The sequence below is a fragment of the Ischnura elegans genome, chromosome 2 (assembly GCF_921293095.1).
Source record: "Ischnura elegans chromosome 2, ioIscEleg1.1, whole genome shotgun sequence".
In the NCBI taxonomy this organism is placed as follows: Eukaryota; Metazoa; Arthropoda; class Insecta; order Odonata; family Coenagrionidae; genus Ischnura; species Ischnura elegans.
Genome location: NC_060247.1, coordinates 49,408,683 through 49,434,535, shown reverse-complemented (window position 1 = coordinate 49,434,535; position 25,853 = coordinate 49,408,683). Strand labels below are relative to the sequence as shown.

The window sequence follows — 25,853 nt, the reverse complement described above, 5'->3', positions numbered from 1 at the left end:
TTGCCATGGAGTTACTCCATTCCAATGTAATATTACCTCCAGGGCGTCATTATTGGCTCCTTCAAAATTAGAGCTCTGAACCTTGAAGAGTTCATGAACGTGCCTTCACCTTCGCTCCTTCCTACCTTTTATCCGATTTCGCTTTTCGATCATTTCGCTTTTCATGGCCAGTTTCTCAACTTCCTCTCCCACTCGCCGATGTGGAATCGCGCAGGGTTAATATTTTGGTCATTTAGAGGAACCGCTCAACAATCCGTTTTTCATGTCACTTTGCTTGTTTAAAACTTACGCAATTATGAATCGCATCGGAGTAAATCCTTCTCAAATTTTGCCTGTGTCATATGTATAAATTGTGTCTCTGCACTTTCCTGAGTGGTCAAATATGTATATGTTTTGAGATAAAGGAAAATGTTTATTAAGGCCTATTCCATGTACGCTGAATTTTTCAAGAAGTTCTAAACGAGAAGCGTGTCATGAAAAATTGCGGAATTGATGCGCCCTCATAAGGTTGCATCAATCCCGCCCTTAAAAAAACGCATCTTTACGGTTTGTGAAGATGCGTTTACGGCCGGTCTTTTTTGTGACTTATTGCTGGTTTAAAACATATTCTATCCGATTGAATTTTTCAGCTTCATAGCAAAACACAATTTTTAACTCCCCACTTATTTTAACGACAATCGATCCTTTAATCTAATTTATTAGAAAATGGTACTGAGCTGCCGAATCCCGGGTCGGTTAACATAAAGCGAATGAGATGTTTACAATTGTTTTTTGTTATGAATATCAACGACTTCCACTATGTATCTACTGATAACATTCTTTTTATTTAAAATTTTTAGGTCGTATATAGTAGACTCTTAGGATTGATTCTTTCTTATAAAACCTGAAATTTTATGGCCTCTAATAAAATGAGCTCCAAGTCTATATTGGCCTTCATATGAAATTTGAAGAGTTTACTTTACCTTATAAGTCCTCATTACGTTATAAAGTTTTATACTTGAAATACAGGTAATTGTTGAAAAGGATGTACAGTATATATCCTTAAAATGTATAGAAAATGACTTCAGTTTCAAAAGACTAACACGTCACAAAAAGACAAAAAACGTGCGAAGTTAGTCGCCCGCTTCACCCGGCCATAATTATCACTTGAGTGCGACTCTGAATAGTCAAAAATTTCATCCTATCTGGACATCTATAGATTGAGGATTGTTGTCAGAAAAATTGTCTATTTTTGTGGTTAAAGTTTTTGTGCGTACAAAATCTTTTCATTCTTTACTTGGTGGCAATGCAGTATATCCATGATAAAATATAAACTACAAACGGTAATCTCCACACTTTAATGTAAAACTCCACCACCGACCATAGTTTCTACATTCTTTGCCATTTTCAAGGATCAAAACCTGGACCTATAACGGTTGAAATACGTTTTCAATTATATTTTTTAATGTTTCTATGTTGTGGTTGGTCATTAACGTCATTGAAGTATGTTTTTTCTTTGGTAAAGACAGTTACATTCCTTGCGTTCTTATGTATATAAGCGAGCAGGAATAACTTAGTGGTATTTTCTCATTCCACCCAAATTTAATACTTCACTTGATCGACTAATGCAATTATGTACACTTCCTGTCATTATCAGCCTTTAATAGTGCCACAACCTTGCTCGATCTAGTGATTAAAGTTGTATGTAAAGTTAACATTGGTTTCCACATGCCTACCATTAATTTTCTTTTAATGTACAATGAAACAGCCTGAAATTTTTTTAAATTACTCTGGAAAGTTAGAGAAATTGTGATAGATATTTCAGTGGCCATCTTGGGTTCTAATTTGTAATTGTCATTACTAATTATTAAAACACTGCTCCGGTAATTGGTATATCCGGGTTCGAATCCCGGATGAGCCAAGTTTTTTCTAAGCGAATTTCATCATAAGTGAGATTAAGTATGTGTTTTAATATTATCTCGGATGCATTACTGGGAAGTTTTTGCTGTACGAAATGATTTCTTAAGGTGAAAAACCATAGAATTTTCCCAAATGGAAATGACAGTGCACGAGAATTTAAAGCAGTTGCTTGGTTTTTTCGCGACGAATGCGGAGTTTGGGAGGAAGTGCTTCTAGGATGTGTGCAATGGGGCCTCAGGGGTTGGAAGCGAGTCACATGCATAGGAATGCGCCAGAAATGATAGGGAAGTAGAGATAAGTAATAATGAGGTCACCGACGCTATGAAATAACAGTACAACTGCTGGAGTAGAATACAAGTTCTTCGAGAGAAGTGTTGAGATTCTCTTTAGGAAATTTGTGCGTAGGTTAAAAAAAAAAAACAACTGCACTTGTCAGCCATTGCAGAGAATGTTTGGAGTGAGGCGGGCCTTAAAATTGATTTCGAAAAAGCGAAGATAGTGGCAAAAGAGAGTCGCTACTACCCAAGGCAAATCAGAGAAGCAATTGAAATTCACAAAACACAAAATATGAACAGGGACAACGGCTACCCAATCAGCAACGTTTGGAAGAGAGTTCTGACCAATCAGCGCACAGGGGGAGATAGGCCAGTGCTATATAAGACGGCAAAAAATGAAAACTTCTCACCTTCGACCTGAAAACGAAAGCAGGATGGCTTTCGAAACTGTTGTCAACCATAAACGACAGACGCGGCTAGAGAACCCGAAAATTAGCAGTCATCGTTCTCTTTAAGAAGGTTGAGTTTTTCAGTCACTTCTCTCAAGTTAAACCGTAACTATCAGCGCAGGCTTTTTAACAAATTATATAAAAAGCTTAATTGAAAACGCAAGTGACGCTAGTCAGTTTGTAATTTTTGTGGGAAATATGAATGTCTTAATGATCTATAAAACTGCAGTTTTATTGATAAATACTAATTGCGTTTGTGCAGGATATTTTATGTCTCAACCACCCATGGATTTTTACAGAGAGTCAGTACATGATAGGATCAAAGAGCCAATGAATCCAATGCATATGTCCGTTGATTCACGGCAGCACAAGTGTACCTTTGACAATGAAAATTAATTATATCATTCATCATCATCATCACTGGTCAACAATCCAAGGATTGGTTTGACGCAGCTCTCCACTCAGTTCTCCTATCAGCTAATCTTTTCACACCTACGTATTTCTTCTCTTTCACATCTCTCTTTACTTGTTCCATATATTTTGTTCGGGGTCTTCCTTTTCCATTCTTGCCTTCCACTTGTCCTTCGACGATTGTCTTCATCAGGCCACCATGTCTCAAGATGTGGCCTATAAGGTTGTTCCGTCTTCTTATTACGGTTTTCATGAGGCTTCTCTTCTCTCCTACCCTTCTTAGAACTTCCTCGTTACTAACTCGGTCGATCCATTTGACTTCATCATTCTTCTGTAGCACCACATTTCGAAGGCCTCTATCCTTGCTTTCTCCGCTGCGGTCATTGTCCATGCCTCACTTCCGTGTAGGAGCATACTCCAGATGTAGGTTCTTATAAATTGTTTCTTTACTTCCATATTTAGGTTTCCCGCTGTAAGCAGGTCTCTCTTTTGGTGGAATGCTCTCTTCGCCTGGGCTATTCTGCTGATAATTTCTTTCTTGCTTCTCCCGTCACTATGGTAGGAAACAACTACAATAATATGGACATGACTGTGCATTAAGATGTAAAGCGGTTTCGTTGTGCTCGATGATTGCAGGTTCACAAATTACTGGAAACACAGTTGGGAAGTATTCAGAAAATTTTCTCGGTGTTACGGGCCGGAACGTTTTCAAACTTACGGAGATCACTGTACACAACATTTATGTAATAGTTATTAACTGACATGTCTTCCGTAAAGCGCTATGTCTTGACTGATTGATTGATTCAATTATCAACGCTTCGCACGAACTACTACAGATGGAGCCAAAAAAATTATCAACATATGCCCTCTTGTGCTGAACAGGCATAATTCGAAAGGAATGTTGTGGTAAATATTTTTTGGGCTGTCTTTAAGGCGATAAATATTTAATTTACTCTAATAAAAAGGAAAATACCGGTGATAATATCATGATATTTCATGAATATTCCTTAGGGGGATGTATTGACTATCCTAGAGAGGTGTTTTGTAGAAACGATATTTGGAATTATTGTTACCCCATTATTTTTTTCTATTTTCCAAAGAGAGATAATTTGTGGAAAAAAGTTATGAAGTCTTCGTAAAATATTCTCGTAATTATTTCTGTGACATTTGAGTAAATATGGCGAAATAAGCTAGGATCCTGACTAAGATAGGTGAGACAAGGCTTCTGGAGATCTAATTATAATTCGCCGTGGATATTGAATCGTAGCTAATAGCAATTGGATGACTATTTTAAAATTCACATTCCATTGAATTTCAATATCGATTATAAATTGTCATATAATTGTACCCTATGTTAAACATGGTTGGTTTATTCTAACGTTTTTCCTGTAGTAGTATTTGAAGAGCGAACTGTTCTACTCAAAGCTTGCAATAGCAGACCTCTTGCGAAAAGGGTTATGATTTATGTGAAGTTTTGGAAAGGGGTTTCCCAGCTGTGGAATGCGTACGTGCTGCTGTGCACGACTCCAGGATATTCCTGATAAGCCTCTGGGACCGGAGATTGTTCGTAATCGTCCGTGATTTTGCCTGTGGGTGAATGGACCCGGAAGTACTTTCGTGAATCGTAGTTTTGCGGGTTCAAGGCTCATGGACTCTGTTAAATAGATTTCCCTCACATTTATCCGTACGATGCTCTATGTTAGTGATTAACACTGATTTATCAAGCAAAGTCACAGTTGTTAATCAAATGTGGGCAAAAAAGCTATACTTTCACATTGACCTTGGCCATTCTGATTCAGCCAGTAGAATAGTGATTAATATGAGTGAAAATAAAATATTTTAGAAATAGTGTGTTTGAAAGTTAATATTGAGACTATTAGAGGGTAGATTATTAGGAATACAGATTATATCTCCTCTGCTTTCAAATATTTGTCGTGAAAGCATGTCTCTAAATTGAATGTGGTGATTAGGATTAAGTGCATATAGGATTGATAAAATAATTATTAAGTATCGGCTCAAATCTCATATTCCATGGTCCATGCATTGTATATTTTAGATAAAAACATTTAACTACTTACATCACTCTTTTAAACTTGTTTGCTATCTTCATATTTCAATATTGTGTTTCCTGTTTTTTTTGCCGTGAAACTAGTTTCTTTTGTTTAAAGAGTAAAACTGCTGGGGTAAAGTTGGGGTAAAGTCCTCGCCTGCCTAACCGTACGTCGCGGGTTCGAATCCCGCCTAGGTAGGCGATCCCTATCCAGGTCATGGATGTTTGTGTTGTGCTTTGTTAATCCTCTGTAATTAAGGGTTCTATGTGCTGTTTACGGGGAAGTTGGAGAATAATGAATAAATTCAAGAATTCATTCTGTCCAATATTCAACACCCACACAAAATTAAAGCGATGTTGCCTAGATTATCAATACTGCCATTTCTCATTTTTCCTTTTAATTTTATTTTGTGCGTTGAAGTTCTCAGTAGTCGTAACTGAAGCTTACTAGTATATGGGAGGGCTACCATTTTGGAATTAAATTTTTATAGGAATAATTTTTCCTTTTACGCCAGTATTCGCCCACGCTTAGCTCACGAAGTCATTTGATATTTTTTTCGGGCAGCCTTTTTTCGAAACGTATTTTGATGAATTAGTTGTGAATTTAAGATCCTAACTTTATATTGCTTTTCATTAAAGGATTGGCTGTTAATTCAATTGGAGTTCATCGTCAGGCTGAAATAAATGCGCGTGTTAATTTTCATTTTATTCATGAATGCATTCTGTGCAACCCGTTTTCACTCTATCCTAGTTAACATTCCAAGGGTCATTCTAACTATAGGAGGGAATGAAGTTTTTATCTCTCTAACACCACCCTTCGTAGTTTTCCGATGTTGTAGTTAACTCTTGGTTACTTTCATAGCACCCCTGCCACCCAGGGTTCATCCTTACAGAAAAAACATGTGATCGTGTCTCATTCATTGTGGTCACTCATGAATGTATACTTAACGTATAGAAAATCTTGTAGACTCCCCGGTATTTCCCTCGATTGTGACACAAGGAAACCGGTCAGGATATACATATGTAGCAACAATTCAAAAGAAATATCCGCAGATGCTTATTTTATACATAATTTTAACCGTGTAATATTAATATCTAATGAAAAATTGAACGGGAGGAAATAAAAAAATTAAAGAAAAAAAATAGACTTGTTTGTGGTAGAGAAAGCAGTGATTCGATCAATGAATTTCTTAACTTGATGTCGCAAAGGAAATAATATCTTAAAATTTTCCATTCTGAAGTCAATTAGCGGTGAGGTATATTGCCCACTGAGGCGGTCCTGCTGCGGTATGTTCCCCCACCTCGTTTCCTTTGTCGTCCTCATATGTGGTCCTTGGAAACTGTAATTAGCTATTCCCCACCCTCTCACGAAAGAAATTAAGCGAGAGGACTGCATAGCATTTTGAAGTGTTCGGGAAATTAGTGCTCACTCAGTGTTTTGTCTTTGCAGCTCGTCTTCCGCCGGACTTCTCCAAGTCGAATGAGTCGGGTGACCAGCCCGACCTCGCGCCTGTATTCGGCGGCGCTGGCCCAAGCAACTTGGAAAGGTGAGTAACCTCTTGTGTTCTTTAATGCTCGCGTACTAATACCCTGGCTCCGCTTGAGGGAATGCGAGAGGGAGCACCCAATAGGGAATTTTTTACTTCATTTTCCTCAAATTCCTATTCATAAATCTACGTAGCTACATCGCAATTAGAAATCGTAAGTGCGATTTCGGGTGTGGAATGTGTGATGGTACGGATGTGAAATGGTTTGTGTCTTAAGTCATCGAAAATCGTCTTAGGGTATTGAAAGGCGTACATAGGATGATACACTGGTGTAGAATCGTTTTGATTGTCTTTTTTGTAAGATTACCCCAGTCTGCGATTTAATGTTATTTTTCCGTGAGTTATTTTAATGTAGTTCTATTATGGTTGCTCCTTAGGTACAGTATGTTAAAGCTGTAATAGTAGTAGTAGTTTTGTACACTCCACAGAATTATGCGCCTATTGGCCACTACCAATTTCTCGAAAATATTAAAATCTACTTTGCCTTCGAACTTTCACAAGAAAATTAATGCAAAATATAACTTGAAAAAAAAAGTTATTCTAAAAAAATTTGAATCGATAAATTTACTCCGCAATTTGGCAACTTGGAGGTCAAAATTTCATCTTTCATTTGGTACTCAGTTCATCTCATTTTTCCGAAAACTAAATCCATTCAAGTTATTGTGATTGTTCTGGAGCTGACGTTCAGGAATTTTCTTAGAATCGCGGGGCAGACAACAACTACTCTTGTTACAGTGAAACAGCGGTTTGAAAATCCTTCACTATTTCTGCCGAGTGCCCTGAATGCCGTCAATGCGGTGATGATTCTAAAGTTCTATTTCTCGGAATCTGGGATCAGCAGTACTAGAAGTATGATTTGTCACGCGCTACTGTTAGCGGACGCATGGCGTTGGAAGCAATTCCAGCTGATGCGGTGCTTTGTCTTATCTATCGTCTGACTTCCACCAATGAAGTGGTATGGACGACGAGTAATCTATTGACGGACAAATCTCTGCCGTGCGTCCTGCGGCATAATCAGGGAATGGTGACCCAGATTACGATTGGACGTTGGGAAATTGAAGAAACGGGTCGGTATGTGAGGAATGGTCTTGGGATTAGAGAGAAGAAGCTATTTTACAGCGGTTATTGCTTCTAAATAATGGCAAACTGGAGACGTGTAAAGTCTATAATTTTTGGGGCTCTTTTGCCTTCGTTTTAAGCGTTTGTCATGAAATTACATAGGTTTTTGGTTATACATTTTGTATTCTGCATCTAGTCTTTTTATTACGCCGCGCGCCGCCTCAATAAACGTGTGAGGGTAGATATAGCTTACATTAATCAAAGGTCTTTCTTGTTCAATAGAGAAAAGTATTCCTACGCATATATGTTCGACTAAGTCTCTCTCGTATTTTATTCTTCCTGTTGTACCTGGGTTTATACTGCGGCTCTAAGATGATGTTCCCCGTGTCACTTTTATTCAATCTAAATGTAAGACGCAGCCTACGAGTTTCTTGCGGCTCCCAGCCTAATTCGTGTGAAAGCTCTTTATTATTATTTAGTAAAATACTCAGTGGGATTTTTAATTGGCTTATTTTAATTTTTTTCGATTTTTTAATGGCTATGTTTGGTGTAATATTTGGTGGGGACTCTAGTGGAGGATTTTCAATTTATTCCGATGTTCCTGTTAAACGGCGTCATTGATGTAACGGCGTATAAGTCTGGAATTGTCACTTAAATGCCTTTGATAAAGGATGCTGCCAATTTTTTTCAAAGCTTATGCGTTCTGATCGTCAATATTGTCTCGAGTGTATGCTTCCCTGGATGACCTACAAGTCATTGCCGTGACTCTTTAAATAGTTCATCATTTAATCACCTTGGAAAGAGTATAGTGGCCTCGGATAAGTCAGCACTCTCATCTTTATAATCACAAAAGAAATCCACTATCATCGTGCTATTCTATTTGACTTGACGAATTTCTATTGTGAATTTTAATTTAATTTCTCCGTCTTTTGTTCCCTGGTTAATAAAAAGATGCCCGATTAAATGCAATGTTGGTCAATACTTGTGCAGGAAAATCTAGGTTTCGCGTCCTCAATTGGATGAAAACGGGTTGGGATTTCATACGAAAAAATATGATTGGAAATATGATGGGAACTTTTAATTTGTATTTATTCACTTTCATCTGGAAGATACTATTTCCATCTGATCCATGTACGGTGATATATGCTATCAATATTTTCGATTCGTTTTTGGAATATTACTGCCGCCAATTGGGGAACCTTTCGAAGCGATTATTTCGCTTATCTAAAAGTACATGAAATCATTGTGTACATCGTATTTTGTTCGATAGTGATGGTAATAATGGAATTTCAGTTTAAAAAATTGATTTCTTGAACATCTGATGACGAATCTGAGACTTATTGTGAATGATGATTGGAAAACTTAAATGAAATTAGAATGTTGATTATTGAGTGGTGATATGAACATAGTTAAAATTAATTTAATTTTTGGCGTGTTGACTTCCAGTTAATTACGAGTAGACGAGTTAATGCTTCAGTTCCTCGGAATACACGCTTCCTTTTATTCCGGCAGTAATTACTGCGAAATATCTCTTGAGCAGTTTAGATTGAAATTTGAAATGTGATTCTGCTGAAGAATAGTGAAGATGAAATGTATGGACTGCGTGAGTCGTGAGGAAATCCTAGAAAGAGTGACTGATATGCTCTCTTTTGAAAACCGTTAGAAGAAGACGAATTAACTTCAATTTGCCGCATTATGAGATATGTGATGGTGTAATGAAGATAATCGTCGATGGACAAATTAATGGGAAGAGTCGTGAAGTATATGAGGAATTACTGAAGAACTGGAATGAGGAATTAAGAAAGAAATTAAAAGAAGTGGTGCGTTGTTGTGAAAAGCGTGGCGTGAAGGAGATAAAATAAATAACTAATAGAAAAAGTTGATTTGAAGAAAGACCTATGAAACGAGGAACATATCCTTTGTTTATTGAAGATCAGCATAATAAATAATCGTATTTTAACTAAAGTCATCCAATGTATGATTGCGGTCCCCTAATCGTCTGTCACGAAGAATCTAAAGCTACATATTCCGGTTTATTGGGCTGCCGGATATTGTGAACAGCCGCGTATTGGGGATAAATCTCCAAGAATACAACCCAATTGGGGAATGCCATTGAGTTTTCTCCGGTTGATTGGTATCACTTACTCTTTGAAACAACCCTTAAGTTGGTTTCGAAAGGTGAGGGTACAAATCACCCCTTATTTATACTTAGGCGTGTGGATATCATGCATTCATAGTAGAGAGGGTAGATTCTTTCCTTGGGCCATTTCGCACTTGGAGGATTTTATTTTAAGGTGTGCAAAGTCTTCACCCACGGTTTGAACCCAGGATGTTTCGATCAGCAGCCAAGCGCTCAACCCACTAGACTACAAGTCTCCTTAGAGATATACATTTTTAAGGGGAGGGATATTTTTTCGTACTGTTTCATCATTTAAGTGAAACTATGCAACTATCCTTTTTATATCGTCTCTCGTAGCGCAGCTTAATCCATAAGTGCTGGTTTAGTGAAAGCTTAAATATATTCTACCTCTCAATTAACGCCTGTAATCTAACCAGATAACAGCTAAAATTTTGTCTCGATTACACCTCTTCTTGTCTGTATTGTTAAAGCCTGCTAATCTGTTTAGGCTGTAAGGAATATGTATAATATTTAATCTACACGTATAATTTCAAGAAAATGATATATCATTTCTATAATTTTTCTCATAGTTATAGTTCACCAATGGACGATTGAACAATTTTCAATGAAATAAGTCTTCTTCGTTACATTTCAACGTTTATGTATCCATACATATGGAACGCTTCGGGTAAATGGAACATAAAAATATCGGGACAGAAGGCAGTAGCGGATCCAGGATAGGGAAAAGGGGGGACTAAGTGGGGGTTATCTCCCAGAAGTTGTGGGGGTCCGAACAGAATTACCATTCTATCTAGTGTGAATTGGGCACCCAATAGCCCCTTTTGCCCCCCCCCCCCCCCATGGATCCACCACTGACAGAAAGTACTGGTCTCTATGCATTCCATCTAACCGGAATGCACTACTGAATTTAAAATGAGGAAATCGTTCTATCTTCCAAATAATTCAGCGAGTAAAGAATTTTTATTTGGCGGAACTGACCTCTGTCTCGGCTTTTCCAAGCGGGCAGTGAACGAATGATCGTGCGTTTCCTGCGGCAGTGACTTGGGAATTCCGCCTCCCCCGCCCCTCCTCCCCGCCCACTCTCGCCTCACTGCAAGCAGCCTTTCACTCGCCGCCAGCCGTCTTCCGAGATGAGGGAGTAACAATGCCGAGAGTGGCCCAGTTCCGCGGCCTGTTCTCTCCCTCCTCCCTTTCCTTGATTAACAATTGGACGAGTGATGCCCGGCTGTCGATTCGTAAGGATAGTGACGTAGTCCACTATTTATCAGTTGATTTCCAGCGATTATATTCATACCAGCCAGCAGTTACATCACCTCCAGTGCCCGAGTCGATTATTGAAACGTCGGTCGTGGAGAATCTCCATCGATGGAGTACCCAAGAAGAATTTCTTTAACTTGATCGCCGGGAAAGCCTTAGATCTCATTTCTCTGCCAACTACCACGTCCCCTGAAATGTCCGTGGTTTACTATGATGCTTTGACGAAGTTTTCCAGAGCATGTAAACTGTTTTATTTTCACTAAATCCAAATTGTTTGTGATAAGTGGCTGACATTAGGGACGCAAAACCTCGCTCGTGAGGTCCACAAAATTCCAAAGTTGTGGATTTAATAGATCTACTATCTCTGAAGCCGACTGTAATAGTTATTAATTCACTTGTTTAATTAATAGTCGACTTGTAGCTTAACTTGAAGAATCGCCATACGAAAGAAAACTTACGATCTTGTTTCATATCTTTTCCAGTCAATTTTTTTGGTCGGTTGAGAAATGTATTTGGATCTTTTGGTGACACGTTCGATTTTTTTCCCTTTATTTTGGATTGACATCAAAATATGTAGATATTCAAAGTAGTAAGTTACAGTAAGTAAAAGTAGTTCAAGATAATGTTACGTTAAACTCGTGATCTCAAACGCAAGGATGAGTTAACTCAAGTTTTCATGCTCCTCAAGATTTAAACCAGACATTATTAAACCGGCCCCAAGTCACTTTTAGCGGCGATTTAGTTCACCTCCTTCCCATCTTCGTTGACAACCTATCATATTTTGCCCACCAGTATAAAACGTTTTCCCTGCAAATGAAGCTTTCATCTCGAAAATATTTTCTCACTTATGGATGAGTTATTTACTGAAAGCAGTTCGCAATGAGTCAGAGTCGACGCGGTTTTTATGAGCAAGGAACTGTTGAAGCGCATTGTACTAGCTACTTTCCCTTCCCCCTCGTTCCACGCTCTCCTAAGTAGGTTACGTAGTATTTGCATGACTCGTAGTCAATGTGAAGAAAACTTACTCACATGACTTTAAAAATTATTTCACTCGTCATCCCGATATTTTTCTTCTCTCTTTACCAAGGAAGTAACAAGTGTGGGTAGGGTTCAAAGGCTAACCCCCTAAATATTTGGGAAGTACAGTCATAAGTATACCCCCTCTAAATAGCACCTCCCTCATAATTGACATGTTCCTTCCACCAATATTTTTTTTTGTTACGGCCTTGCTAATAACCTTCCCTTCATTCTACCTCGTTGTTTTCCCGTTCTCCCTTGCCCATGGCTACGCCCTGCGTCGGGGTCCATCCTTCGGTGAAAGTGAGGCATTCACCGCGCATGAGTTCGTAAGTGGATTTGTAGGCCTCGCAGCGGTGGCGACAGCTGGCAGGGCCGTTAGTGTAGCTAGAACCGTAACTGCGCTCACGTGATGGCGCAAAATGCTATTCTTATTCCGTTGATTTGAAAGTTTTTTTTTTTTTTTCAATCGGGTGGAAATTTTTGAAAGTACTGAAGAGTATCTTTGAAGCGCTCTTTTGGACTTATATTTTTTTAAATTTGCTTCTGATTTTTGAATCGTTTTTGCAAATTTTTGTTAAAGCGTTCTTAAAATAATACCCACAACTCATTGTTTGTAGTACATGCTCTATTATTAAGCCCGCCTATATAAAATATCATATAACGGAAGATGATTACCATCTTGCACTGTCGAAGCTTACTCTTTAAATCTTCCCCGTGTAAAATATACAGTACCTGGGGAGGACTTTCATTTCCTTAGAGCATTTGCATTGCCTTGTTAACAATTCCGTCGATATCTCACTCCGCGAGAATTTTTGTTTGTGCGTTTCCCGGATTTAAATTTTTGAACCGCCATGGCGCGCCAAAAATTCGCGCGTTGATTTAAAAAGTGCGGTAGTAAGTGTAATGTGGCAAATTTATCGATCATGAAATATTCATGTCCAGTTTACTAGCTACGCGTTTTATAACTAAAGCGATAAATATCTAGGCAATGTGTTGGAAACGTATTATCATCTACGAACGTACTATTTTTTAGGAATTAATGCAATCTATCAATCATGGTAAAGGATGACTGGAGAGATTTTGCTATCAGGTTTTCCTTAAGCGGTCATAGAGGTGTCGCCGGTGGCATCGAATTTGATCCAATTTGGTAAAAAATTAATGTGGATTAGGTTGTGTAATGTATTTCACAGTAATCGTTATAATAGTCAAGTCGGGAGATATACACTGATTCAGTGATTTGTTTATTACTACCGTGTCCTGTGACGAAATAGCCCAAGGGGTCAAATGGTAAATCCTAGGGAAAGGCTTTTCGCTGAGGCTATTGATTATTTTGAATCTTTGAAACTAACGTTAACTTTAATTAATACGCCGAACGTACTATAAGGTAAATGTCTCGTTTAAGGAAAAAATCTAAGATTTTCACGCCTAATTGCTGAGCGTAAAATTGGTTAAAATCCAATAGTGCGGTGATAGAAAGTTTTCTTCCTTGTGGTTGGAATGTGGTGAGTTGAATTTTCTTTTGGTTAGTTGGTTTATTACAAGATTTGAAGAGCGGCCGGGTGAATAACGCCTCAATTTTAGTTTTCGTTTATAGGTCGGTGTGTATTGGATCACAAAATTGTTTCGCTTCTTGAAATTAAAAACAATTTTCAAAACTATTTGAATTTTGCAGTCGGAGATTATTTTTTTCTTTTGTATAACTTTTCCTATGCGCATACAGTCGGCTGGGAGACCTTTATTATATTGTTTGCATTCGGTTTTTTCATGTGCGGAGTGATGGAGCCGATCCATCATAAGTATAAGAGATATAATCTACATCTACATAATACCCCGAAAGCCGCCTAAAAGGCGTGTGGCAGGGGGTGTTAGCACAGCAGCCGTTTACAGCAAAAAAATGAAGTGCTCTAACGAAGTTGGGACTAGCGTTTATTAATAAATAAAAGAAATGTAGAACGGAGAATCTGAAAGATCTCTTTTATTTATATGGTAGTCAGTAATTCGTCCGTCGGTCAACGACATTGCCGTAAACTTCGCTGTCGTAATGATGAGGATATCACAGCTACGATAGCATTATTATTTGACACTTAATTCTTCCGTGGCCATTACTCATGATACTGGAATATTTTATTATCTCGTTCTCCGCGTGTTTTTACGCGTGGACGTTTCATTGACCCCTTCGTTGATTCCGTGGATACAATTCGTCGGGGTTGAGAATGAAGGGAGTCGCCTCTTTAATTGACTCCCTTGTGGTTTTATCTTGTTGTCAAAGTGAATGAGTCACACAAAATGATCTCGAGCTGTATGCGGTTGTATGAACTGACGTTTCTATATTTTTACTCGAAGATAAAATCCGTGTAAATCATGACCGATAATCTTTTAACAACTCTTAAACATTTAAAACTTCCGGAGTTCAGTCTGATGGCTACCAGCTGAAGTTAATAATTTCGCGAGGGTATTTGTTAATTGAGTAGAAGAAATTCTTCGATATGAAAAGATTAGCTGATAGGAGAATTGAGTGTAGAGCTGCGTCAAACCGATCGTAGAATTGTTGACCAGTTATGATGATGATTTTTTATTCGTTTGTGCTGCCTTGAAACTTCAGCAGTTTTTACAGCAGTTTTTCATTATCTACATTGATTTTAAACTTTAATTGTTTTTGTATATTTCGATATTTTGACATTTTAATAGTTATTTCTAACTATAGGTACCTGTATAAGTTGAAATATTCGTGAACTTAGTCGTTCCATTTGTGTATTCACCCGCGAATTTAACCCCTACGTGATGAAATCTTACACAGAGTCAACATTTATTCAAGATTGGTAAAACTCAGAAAATGAGTGATTTATGGCGAGAACAGAATGAACGTGCCAGGATTTGCTGCAGTTGTGTAATGCTACTGCTAACGTAACACATAAGTTGCATTTTTAGAAAATAGGTTCTTGTGAATAACTTTCGTGTCGATGCCTCGCGCGGCCTTATTGCCCTCGTCTTACATGTCTCATTGACATAAGTTTTTTCGGTGTCATGGTGTTTTCAAATACCTCGCGAAAAATATGCCTGAACACTTTGTAAATATTTTCAGAGATAATTTGAAATGCTGGTGATAAGTAGTGATAAGCGAATTTTCAGCCGAAACTGCGCGCATCAAAACCAAGCAAAACAAGAATTGTGTGTTTTAATGCTGAGTTAGGTTCCGTTTGGATCAACCTTTGATATTGGAGTCTTTTTTAGCAATTTTCCTGAAAATGTTTTCTGTAAGCCTTCGAATTCTTGATTTCTACCTATTTTGTGCCTTTAATTCAAAATTGAAGAGTGTGCTACTTCTATGATTGGCCTAGGAAGTAAACCATGTAGACATTGAAAATGGAAGCTCTTTAGGCAGTACATATTAACTAGTTACGAAAAATCATAATATGCAATAATGACAGATTGATGCTTCTCACTGTTTTTGCATGCCACTGCCGAGACGCCTCTTGCCTTGCGCTTTTTTTTTCTTTATTGGTGTGCACAGCTGTGGGATGTAATTCTCCTGTTTTTTATTACCTATATACCTTCAGTTCCTTTTAATATGCACGTTTTCTTTGAAATTTATAAAACTACCCCGAACCGCTTTTCTTCAAAGAATGATTTTGTGCATGAAGATTATCCTTCCCTTGAAATCCGAAGATTTCCAGGCTTTCTTTTGATTTCCGCTTTGATTGCTTGGAAGTGAATGGATTGTGCCCTTTCCTTCTATGGGAAAGTAAGGAAAATGCCGCATCTTCTACCTGTTTAGATTTTATGGAATGAGACCGTGGGCGATTCTGAGTGCAAATTTCAGCCCGCTCTTCCTTTGTTTGTGTCTCAGAGGTGATCAGCCATCCCATCGAAAGCTATTTGCAGCCTTGAAAGGAGCTGAGGGAGCTTCGAAGAACGTTACAGAGCTCGTTGGTGGATTGGAAGGGATAGTATTGCTGGAAGAGGAAAGTCCAGTCGCACCGAAGGCAGCAAAGAGAAGGTTGTCCACGAAACCGGCTTGCGTGAGCTCTCCGGACTTGCATCCAGTCGTCGAAAAGAAAGTCACCGTGGTCGTTTTCGACGTGGAAACCAGTGGTTCAGCCAAGTCTGATGAAGTGATCCAGCTCTCGGCGACAAGCGTCCACGGAGACTTCAATGCTTACATATTGCCTGTGGGAGGAATCTCAATCCACGTATCCAAAGTGCACAACATTACCAAAGTGGACGGCAGACTGTATCATCGTAACAAATTGGTTCCAGCCAAAAGCAAAGAGGAGGCGTGGAAGGATTTCATCCGATTCTGCGAAGGGATCAGCCCAGTGCTCCTTGTTGGTCACAACGTGAATTTTGATGCCCGTTTCACGATGAATGAGCTCGCCAGGGTCAATTTGACTGCTGAATTCCTGAAAGTCGTCGCCGGGTTCAGCGACACACTCCCATTGATGAGGGGACTTTTTCCTGATTTGGAAAAGCACAAACAAGCTAGTTTAGTTACCGAAGTACTTGGATCTGATTACGTGTATGATACTCATAACAGTGAAGCTGACGTTAAAGTACTGATGGAAGTTCTGACAAAGTTGAATATTTCTGAAGAGAAGTTGATGGAATACAGCTTCACTGTTTCCTCATTTGTTCAGCATCTGAAAAATTTGGAAGAGGAAAAGAATATGGAGGCTCTCTACTCGCCTAGACGAGTGACCAGAATCCATTTGAAGAAATTAGCCTTGGCTGGTTATACATTAGAGAAATTAAAAATGATGGCCGAGAAAAACAGTCAGGATGACTTCATTGGAACCCTTGCTGCTGTTTTTCCTCAAAAGCAGGCGTCGATTATCATTTATGAAACCTTGAGGAAGATGGGAGTGTAGAAGTCTCCTTTCTCACTGACGTCATGTTTGATTAGTGTATCCTATGGGAGTTTTCTACATTTTTTATACACACTTACATTTTTTTGTGACCTCGGTTGATTTTTTTAATTTTTTAATTTTTTCAATGATGCGGCTACGCATCATGAACATATTAAGGTATTTTGGTGCTTTCGTTTATTCGGTTTGTCATGGATAATTATTCGGTTAATGATCGAATGCTATTGTTCATTCTGATTGTCTGGTATAAGTATACTGTGTATTCTAGTATGTATTCTATACTGAAAGAAACGTTTATTCAATGTGGGCAATAACATCTGTCCTCCGGGGGCGTGGGTTATATTGATTCCAGACATTAGACATCCAGTTAGAGATTAGTTGCTTGAGTTCTGTCATACTTACAGGGGCGGTCTGGCCAAGTCGGCTGGTCGGCAATCACCGAGGCCCCGAGCTTAGGGGCCCCCACAACGCTTGCGTCTATCGCGAAGTGTATGAACGGTGCAATAAAAACGACACAGATTACTTGAATCAAAGTACTTTTGCAATTATAAAATTCTATCTCTTCACAATTTCTTTATTTACAATATACTGATTGTGAGCGTAAAAATATTATATAAAAATAAATATAAGAAAGGCAACAGAAGATAAAATAGAAACTGATGCTTTTTTAAAGTGTTGCTCGAAAACAGTTATTTTAGACTTTTTTATTTCAGGGAGAAAATTCGCTAAATATATAATAGAACGATAATTCATCATTAATAATTTTATAAGCTGTAAAATTCTCACTTTTCAGTGTTTTTTCTCACTACTATTGTTATTTTTTGTTAACTTTTATCTTGTTCTTAAGAGCCACAACAGCGTCAAATTCCATTTCCGAGCATGTAATTTCCTAAAATTTTCCGGGGGAAGGATCCCCCAATACCCTGTAAGATGGGCCTCATGATGAGCTCCATCAAGGGCCCCCAATGACCTCAGACCGCCCCTGCATACTACAAATTGGATCACCTCTTCCCAAATTTTATATTTAAAAAATTGGGTCGGTGTTTTTTTTTAAGTAGTTTTGATGAGGTGAAACGACACGTTTCGCGACTCATTTCGATATCGGTGTCTCTTCCACCGTTTGGGTTATTTTGGGATAAATTTCCGTACCAGATTATTTACGTTTAGTGTTACTAGCCTATATATTCTACTCATAGATTTATCTCTTTTTCATCATTCCTTCAACATGAGTACTTCCGAAATTATTTCTTTTTTAACGTTACGGTCAAACGTGCACTTGTTTGTTAAACATCCAAAAAGGTATATTTTCAATTTAAACGATAAAAAAATATTATTGGGACATTGCATTGGAAATTAAACACGTAAGACTGATCTGGAAGGGAAAGACTTAATCTTATAAAATGCGTTTCGAGGTATATTTTTGGTCGCAGACCGAATTGTTTGTTATTGGCTGGAGTGTAGTATCAACTGAATATGAATATTGTGATAAATTCTCATGTGATTTTTGAGAAGGAAGACTTATTTACTTTTTATGTACTTAAGAAGTTTATTTTCTCTAAAATTACTATATTATTACAGTATATGTACCACAATATATCAAATATATTGATTCTGTAAGTGTTGTTGTTTTATTTTTATTATTTTTTAAATTCCCTCGGTTGTTCATGGAAAAAATTCATTTTAAATAGAGGCTTTGTGTGGACTAGGTGCTAATTAGTAGGTTGATATTATATATAATTGTTTCAGTCCCTATATTGGACAGTTAATGATATTTCCGCAAAATAGTTTCTATAGAGCCTTTTTATTTTTTCGAGAAGGCTTACTAATTTTTCTTGACGCTAATGTCCTAGCCAAATATGTCGGATGTTAATCTTTCATGCTGCTATGGAAACTCTAGAAAAGTTAAAATGTTTTCATTTGGCTGAATGCCTTCAATAGAATAACATCCGCGTGTACACGGAACGGGTTGTGTTCTGTATGTGGTCATTAGACTTTTTGTCATGGGAAAATGGATTCAAATTCATTCGAGCAACTTTCTTCCATCATGAATTCGCTTTCTTGAAGAACGGTCAATTGAAGTAGTTGGTCGGTTTTTTTACGTTTTAGTTCCATTATAATGCTGGTTTCGAAACGATTATATCGTAGTCTTTAATTGAAAGAGCATTATCAATTACAATGGCTTTTGAATTGTCAAACGTCCATTAGTCAACGGCTTTGGTGTTGTGGCTTTGTTATCGAGTAACGGCTATTTGCCGAATGTGGTCAATATCGGTTACTCTAATGGTTATCGCCTTGTGGAATGGACGTGGAATGATATCGATGTATATTGTGTATATCGATGGGAGTGACCGAGGCATGGACTGGACAGGTATGGAAATGTTTCAATTGAACCTGCCCCTGAGCGTATTCCCTTTGGTGAAAAAGGTGATCACATTTCGATTTATTTTATTCCTAAATTATCCTGCACTCCTGTAATTTTTATGCTTAATGTCAAATGGGAGAGCGTGGTAGTCAAGGAGATGGAGCGCTTGACTATTGACCGAAGGATCGCGAGTTCAAATCCCGGGTGAAGCTTTGTACGCCACATTCCAAAATCTTCGGACTACGAGGTCGCCCATGGAGTAGAACTGGCTGGGTCCCCATACCTTGAATTTGCGGATCCCCATTGGGTAAGTCCGGGGTGAAATCTACCCTCGCCTATCCACACCGACCAACGGGTTGAATCACTGAATGAATATTTGATGACTTGGTGATTGAATAATTTATGGCATTTTTCGTGTTCATTTTAATGTTTATTTTCATCATGGTTAAGAAATATTTGATCTGAACAGATTGGAATCTCTCCCTAAATAGTCTCTGGAGAATTTGCAGCATTTTAGTCACTGTACGGAATCTTGTGTGGGGCTTTGAATTCGAAATTTAGTGCTTATCAAATTTTTTTTTCTTGTATGCCTCTGTGTCATTCTTTTAACGGAAGAACAGCTAGTGTCACAGAAACTTAAATTCAGTCGTTAAATAATTTTAATCGATCTCGAATACAAAACTGATGATGGCACATCGAAGGAGTATTGATTTTTTAATAACAACATGGAACATAAAAGAACAAAAGAGAAATTTCGCTCGATCCAGGGGGCCCAGGCGTCCAAGAATCACAATTACATCCTGTGGTTAGAAGAAAAATTATGATTATTTTAGACGCTGAAAGTGGAACTATGTCGACTCTTAGGGAATGCTGAATACTAACAGGATAATTGGCAAAACAAGTGTTGATTATATATTCACATTCGACTCCATGGATAAGACCTAATAGTTTTCCAAACTCTGAAACATACGTAGTTTCAAAGTTTGGAAAACGATAGCTGAACGTCTGAGAAAGTTTCCATCATTCGATGAATTTAAATTAACTGTTGCACAAAATAGGTAGGAGAAGTGATGTAAAATATTTCACCAAGACTTTCAGCTCCACTTAAACCACCCATACTCTCAAGAAAATACAGTCACTGAATGAGTATGCATGTCTTCGATGCGTAAAATGATGCATCATGATACACGATGGTTTGTAGGAAATTATCGTTGAAGTATAGGTGGAAGGAAAAAATGGCAGAGGAAGGCTTCGGAAGAAGTTCTTAGAGCAGATATTGAAGGATGCAAAAGAGAAGAATTAAGTTTCAAATGACCAGCTGGTAGTAGGGTTATTTGAAGAGCTGCAACTAGCCTATTTTCTGATTGCTCACTATTGGTGATGACCGTTGTGGCGATATGTTTAACGTATCAGATACGGGCTGAAGACTTCCTTGAAGAAGCTTCCCTATATCAAGCGGACTTCCTTCAAAATATTTCTTTAGGATTCGCGAAAGCGGTGGGAATGATCTAGGTGATTCACTCCCATTGACGGTAGCGTATTTTCCCATCTGTAAATCACTCGCTGGAGGAAGTTTTTGGATTGCCGTAAGCTGACCACAAGTGCCTAACTCTCGCAATAAAGTTTTAACGTCTCTGATGAAAGACTTGAAATTACTTGAGACTTCGGAGATTTTGCGTAAGTTAGGTTTAGTACAGTTTTTACAGTTTTCAAATAAACATGCTGGATTTGAAGAATGAGGGCGGTGAAATAATATTTTTTTATCTACTAGCTCCGGTGGGCACCCATGCGTCATTTGCAGTAATTACCCGTGACTGTTTATTATCTTGAGAGAAGGGATGGTTTTGGTCGAGCTGAAAGTCTTGGTGAAATCTTTTACATAATTTCTGTACCGGTTTTGTGCAACAGTTAAATTAAATTCATCGAATGATGAAAACTTTCTCAGACGTTCAGCTATCGCGTTCCAAACTTTGTAACTACGTGGGAGTGTTTAATGTTACTATTAGGTCTTATCCATGGAGTCGTATAGGAATGTATAATTAACATTTGTTTTTCCATTAATATTGTTAGTAATACATAGGATTTGAAATATATCCTAAATGTTATTTAGCCTTAGTAGAATTTTAGCAAGCTCAAACACTTTTTTCACCGCGGCGAGTTCCCAAGGGCAATTAATGGAAACAAAATTAATTAATCAGCCTGTCTTTCTCCCTTGGATTTTTTCTTTTCGACTTCTGATCTTGAAATAATATTTCCTGCAGTTGCCTTATATTGCTACTAAGCATTTGTTTTGTCCACTCATCTGCTTAAGCAGTGCCGTGATTGTTTTACCAGTGTTTCTGCTATTGAAAAAAATTATGAACAGAAACTGAAAAATGAAGTCCAGTTTTAACTTATGCTATACTTCTCAGTCATCTCAGTCTCAATAATGCTGGTGCAAATTTTATTTTCGGATCTTTGCAAACGTATTTACCGTTTTACACCTTTACAGTTTTAGTGAATTGCAAGCCTACTTCAATATCTCCACGTTGGATGAGGAATGAGATAGATTAAACTTTAATTTCTTCCAGATGCTTTGAAAAGATTTTTTTATGCTGGACACTGATATCTTATCCTATTTTAACTCAGATTTACTTCTGTGAAAAATAAAAGTTGAATATTTGTCAGTAAAAAAATGTGCAATCATAACAGCTGCCTATTTGGCCTGTTATTTTTTTATCACATAGTTATTTTTAGTTAAGATATATCTTGCATGGAGCTGAAAATGCGCGCCAATTTTTTTAAGGTCGTTATAATATTATGCAGCTTACAAGAAACATTGGGATACCAACGGCCAATCTGAGTGCGATGTCTTTCTTCCGTTTTTCATATTAATTTCTCACTGAGTGGCACATGTTTTACCACTCAAAGCTCGGAAAAGTTGCCACCTAATTATGGTTTCTGTTGCGTATCATACTCGTCTCGATCGAGGGGAAATCTTGCGGAAGTTCACGATGGTAGATCGTTCATTCAACTCGTGACGAATGCCGGGAAATCCGGGCGTCGCTTCTTTGGTACGGATGTCTCCAGGCGCGGCGGTTCGTCCCCGCTACCCCGACCACGAACCTCTGCGGTCCAACGAAATGAAACGTCTGGTGAAGTCTGACGTCACGACTGCCGATTGCCATGGACAAGGGGACTTCTACGGTCTAATGATTACCCATATTGGCCCGAGCTGACCGTGACTCGGTGAATAAAAATGGAGGCTGCATGTTTTATTATAGTGCCTTTGAACAAAACATGGAACACTTAGCGCTCGCTGTATTCACATGGCGCGTAGTTTGCGCGGTAGTTTTCCCGGAAAGAAATTGTAATCCATCATGCTAAAAACTATGAATATCGGGCCTCTGTAATGTCTTCAATTACGAGGATTATGTCTCGAGCTATAAATAACGAGAAAATATGTTAAATAAATTTACTTTCATCCTATTTTTACCCAAAATCTGAACGAGGTGCAGGCAGGGTGTTTTGACAATTCGCTCTTGCTGCAATTGGCTTAACGGATTACGCATCGTGTAATTTAACTTGAGCTGTAAATTAAAGTTAAGAAGCCACAGAATGTGTACCGTTAACTCGAAAATCTATGATTTGATTTTTGGAGTGATTTTAAAACTTTTGATAGCTATCAAATTTGTCGAAAATACTGTTATCTCCGGGAAACATGGTAGCCCTGCGGAAGTTTTATAATTTGTTTGATAAACTTCTGGTATGAGTACAGAAAAAAACAATCCTGCGTGATGATATCGTATCAGTATTATATATTACTATTATGCTAAGAAATCCGCTGGCGAGACAGGAAATTGTTTGGAAAAATAAACAGATGACTAGCGATCTATGACGTCACGGCTTTACTAGTCCATTTCCCTCCTGCGGTACTGTCACCGACTGTCTCTGGTCATGCCGAGTTATCTCTTCATCTGATCTCATTGCAACGGGTCAGGCTGAGTGTTCACCCTAGTATCACCGTTTTCCTTCCATACGTATGAAACGAGGTACTTCGTGTGTGGACGCGTTTTTTTACAAATATTTTTCTGCTACTCATGAAATAAACCGGAAGCGATAGATTAATATTGATGCGTCGCCGATCGTAGATGAATATAAATTGGTTATTCTTCTGAAAATAAAGGATAGTGGTAAATTTTAGGCCCTAAGGGAAACATTCCTAGTGTGAAGTCACAGTTTTAATGTCCTTCATTCCTATAAAATTGTCGTTCACCAAAGGTGAATGTACTTCTTTGATTTATCAAATGCTTCTTGAAATTCATGTTTATCTGCCTAACGAATATGATGAAATTTCCCCAAGTTGGGGAAAGACCAAGCCAACAACGAATAAAAATATTATGTGCATAAAATTGGCGTTTAGTGTCTTGCATCGAAAAATCTTATGTTGATAGTACTTAATTTTTGTGGGTAATAATAACCAAATAACCCAAATACAAACTTTAGTATTGAAAAATCTATTTTAGTTAATATGGGGTCGTGTTCTATCATGGAAAATCGGACTTATTTCAAAGCGAATAGAAATTTTCAAATATATTTTTACTCCGTTCTTAATCTCCATCGTAATTTTTATTCTGTTGAGAATTCTCCATTTTTATTTGACTGTCGTATATGCAAAATAAAATGATAAAATTGTTTATTGCCCACTGGTTTATTAATGATAACAACAGCGCGTTTCGACGCCTAGCGTCGTCATCTGGTCAAATAGAAATAACAAGTGAGTCATTCCTATTTGACATGATGACTATAAGCGTCCAAACACGTTGTTATTATTAATAAACCAGTGGAAAGTACAACAAGTTTTATAATTTTTTCAGCATGCTGTTCCACCATATCTAACCAAACACAGTTGAACTCATCTTATATGCAGTTGTCTAGCTGTTTTTTGACTCGGTGAGGCTATGTATGTTATACAATGCAGCTTGGTTATTACGGCCTCGGCCGTAACGTCAATACGGACATAACGACGCTCATTCCTAAGCCTCGCCATACATAAAGCGTGAGCATTGATAAAACCTCGGATTTATCGTCAATAGATTCCAAAAGCTCGTATATAACGTCAAAAGAATCAGCTCCTTGCAACAAAAGACTATCCTAAAGAAAGTTACAGATTTATTTCAGCCGTAGGGCTTCATTTAAAAGTGCTTGTAAGTTTTGAATTTTTATTAACATACTGTATTATGCCTTTACTTAAACATAATATACTATTCGTTGCATAAAAACACTTCATTTTGTTGACTTTTTGCATAAAATTTAAATAGCACAAAATTATTACTCATAAATTTAGTTTTATTTGCACCAATAATCTCATTTAAGTATGTATTTCATGAAAAATCTTAGCTTTTTATTGCTCCTGTGTCATTGATAAATCAGTTATATAACCATTTCATAGTGTTACTCGGATATAACGTCCATAATTTTGTGGTTATTCTAAAACCAAGTTATACTGTAACACATCTCGCGTAAGAATGGAATGCTGTCTTTAAAGCAGTTGCTTGTGCCTGCTGAAATCATATGGGTTGACGTTTCCGCGTATTCCGTCATCCCCCTTTCGATCTCCCTCCCGCATCCCCCTCATCCCTCACCCCTCTCACTCTCCCCACTCCTCGACCCGCCCAGTCGTCTCGCACTCTTCCTTTCAATTCCTTCGCAGTTCAAGTCGCTGCCTTTCTCTTCTCCTTACCATATCCGGCACCGTAGACGTTACAACTTAGCCTTTCTCCCTCAGCCCTCAACAGCTGAACAGCGAGAGAATACCTCTCAAGCCGTTCTTTCCTCAAGGATTTTTACGTAGAGGGAAGAGTTTTTCTTTTCATTCTCGTCGATTTTCCTCCCGCTTCGGTAAATGTTCGTTTGATCATTCCCTGATTTAGTATGCGTGCTTGCCACGTAGCTGTCACTCTGTTAAAATATCGAGGGCTGTGATTCAGTGGTCGTAACTCGTGTCTCCTTGAAAGATGCATGTTTGGAGTTGCTATAGACGCGTTAAATCTATTGTTCAGTTATTTCTAATAAATAATTTCATTCTTGCTGTGAAAATATCGAGGGCTGCGATTCAGCGGGCGTTACTCGTGTCTCCTCGAAAGATTTGAGCCTGGAGTTGCTAGAAACGTTAAAGCCATTTTTAATTTAATTCTAATGTACAATTTTATGTACATTAGATTACTGTGAAGTGAAAAAACCATGTGAAGTTTCGGGATCGGGCTGGTGTGGTGACTTCAGCGTTGGCTTATCACCCTGTGGGTCCTGGTTCAAATCCCGGAGGGGAGATTTTTCAGAGAATGCCACATCATTGCTTGAGTGCTATGTGGAGAGCACGTGATACACAGCACAGTGTCCATCGGAGAGGATGTTAAGCCTTGGCGCCTCTTGTTAAGAGCAGGCCAATGGCGATGCCGGGTCCTCTCCTTCACTACACTTTCTTACATGGCGCGAATAACCTCAGCTGTCGCCTCCTCCCTATACCATGTCACACCACATGCA

General features: G+C 38.2%; 1 protein-coding gene across 5 annotated transcripts in view; it reads left to right on the top strand.

The window, feature by feature from the left end:
• Positions 1-25,853, top strand: part of LOC124153705 (copper-transporting ATPase 1) — a 99,628-nt gene that overhangs the window by 13,543 nt on the left and 60,232 nt on the right. For all 5 annotated transcript variants that reach the window (XM_046527025.1, XM_046527024.1, XM_046527026.1 and 2 more), the window contains exon 2: positions 6,535-6,631. In XM_046527025.1, coding sequence (XP_046382981.1) covers positions 6,535-6,631 — 97 coding nt within the window. The remainder of the gene's footprint in view (positions 1-6,534; positions 6,632-25,853) is intronic.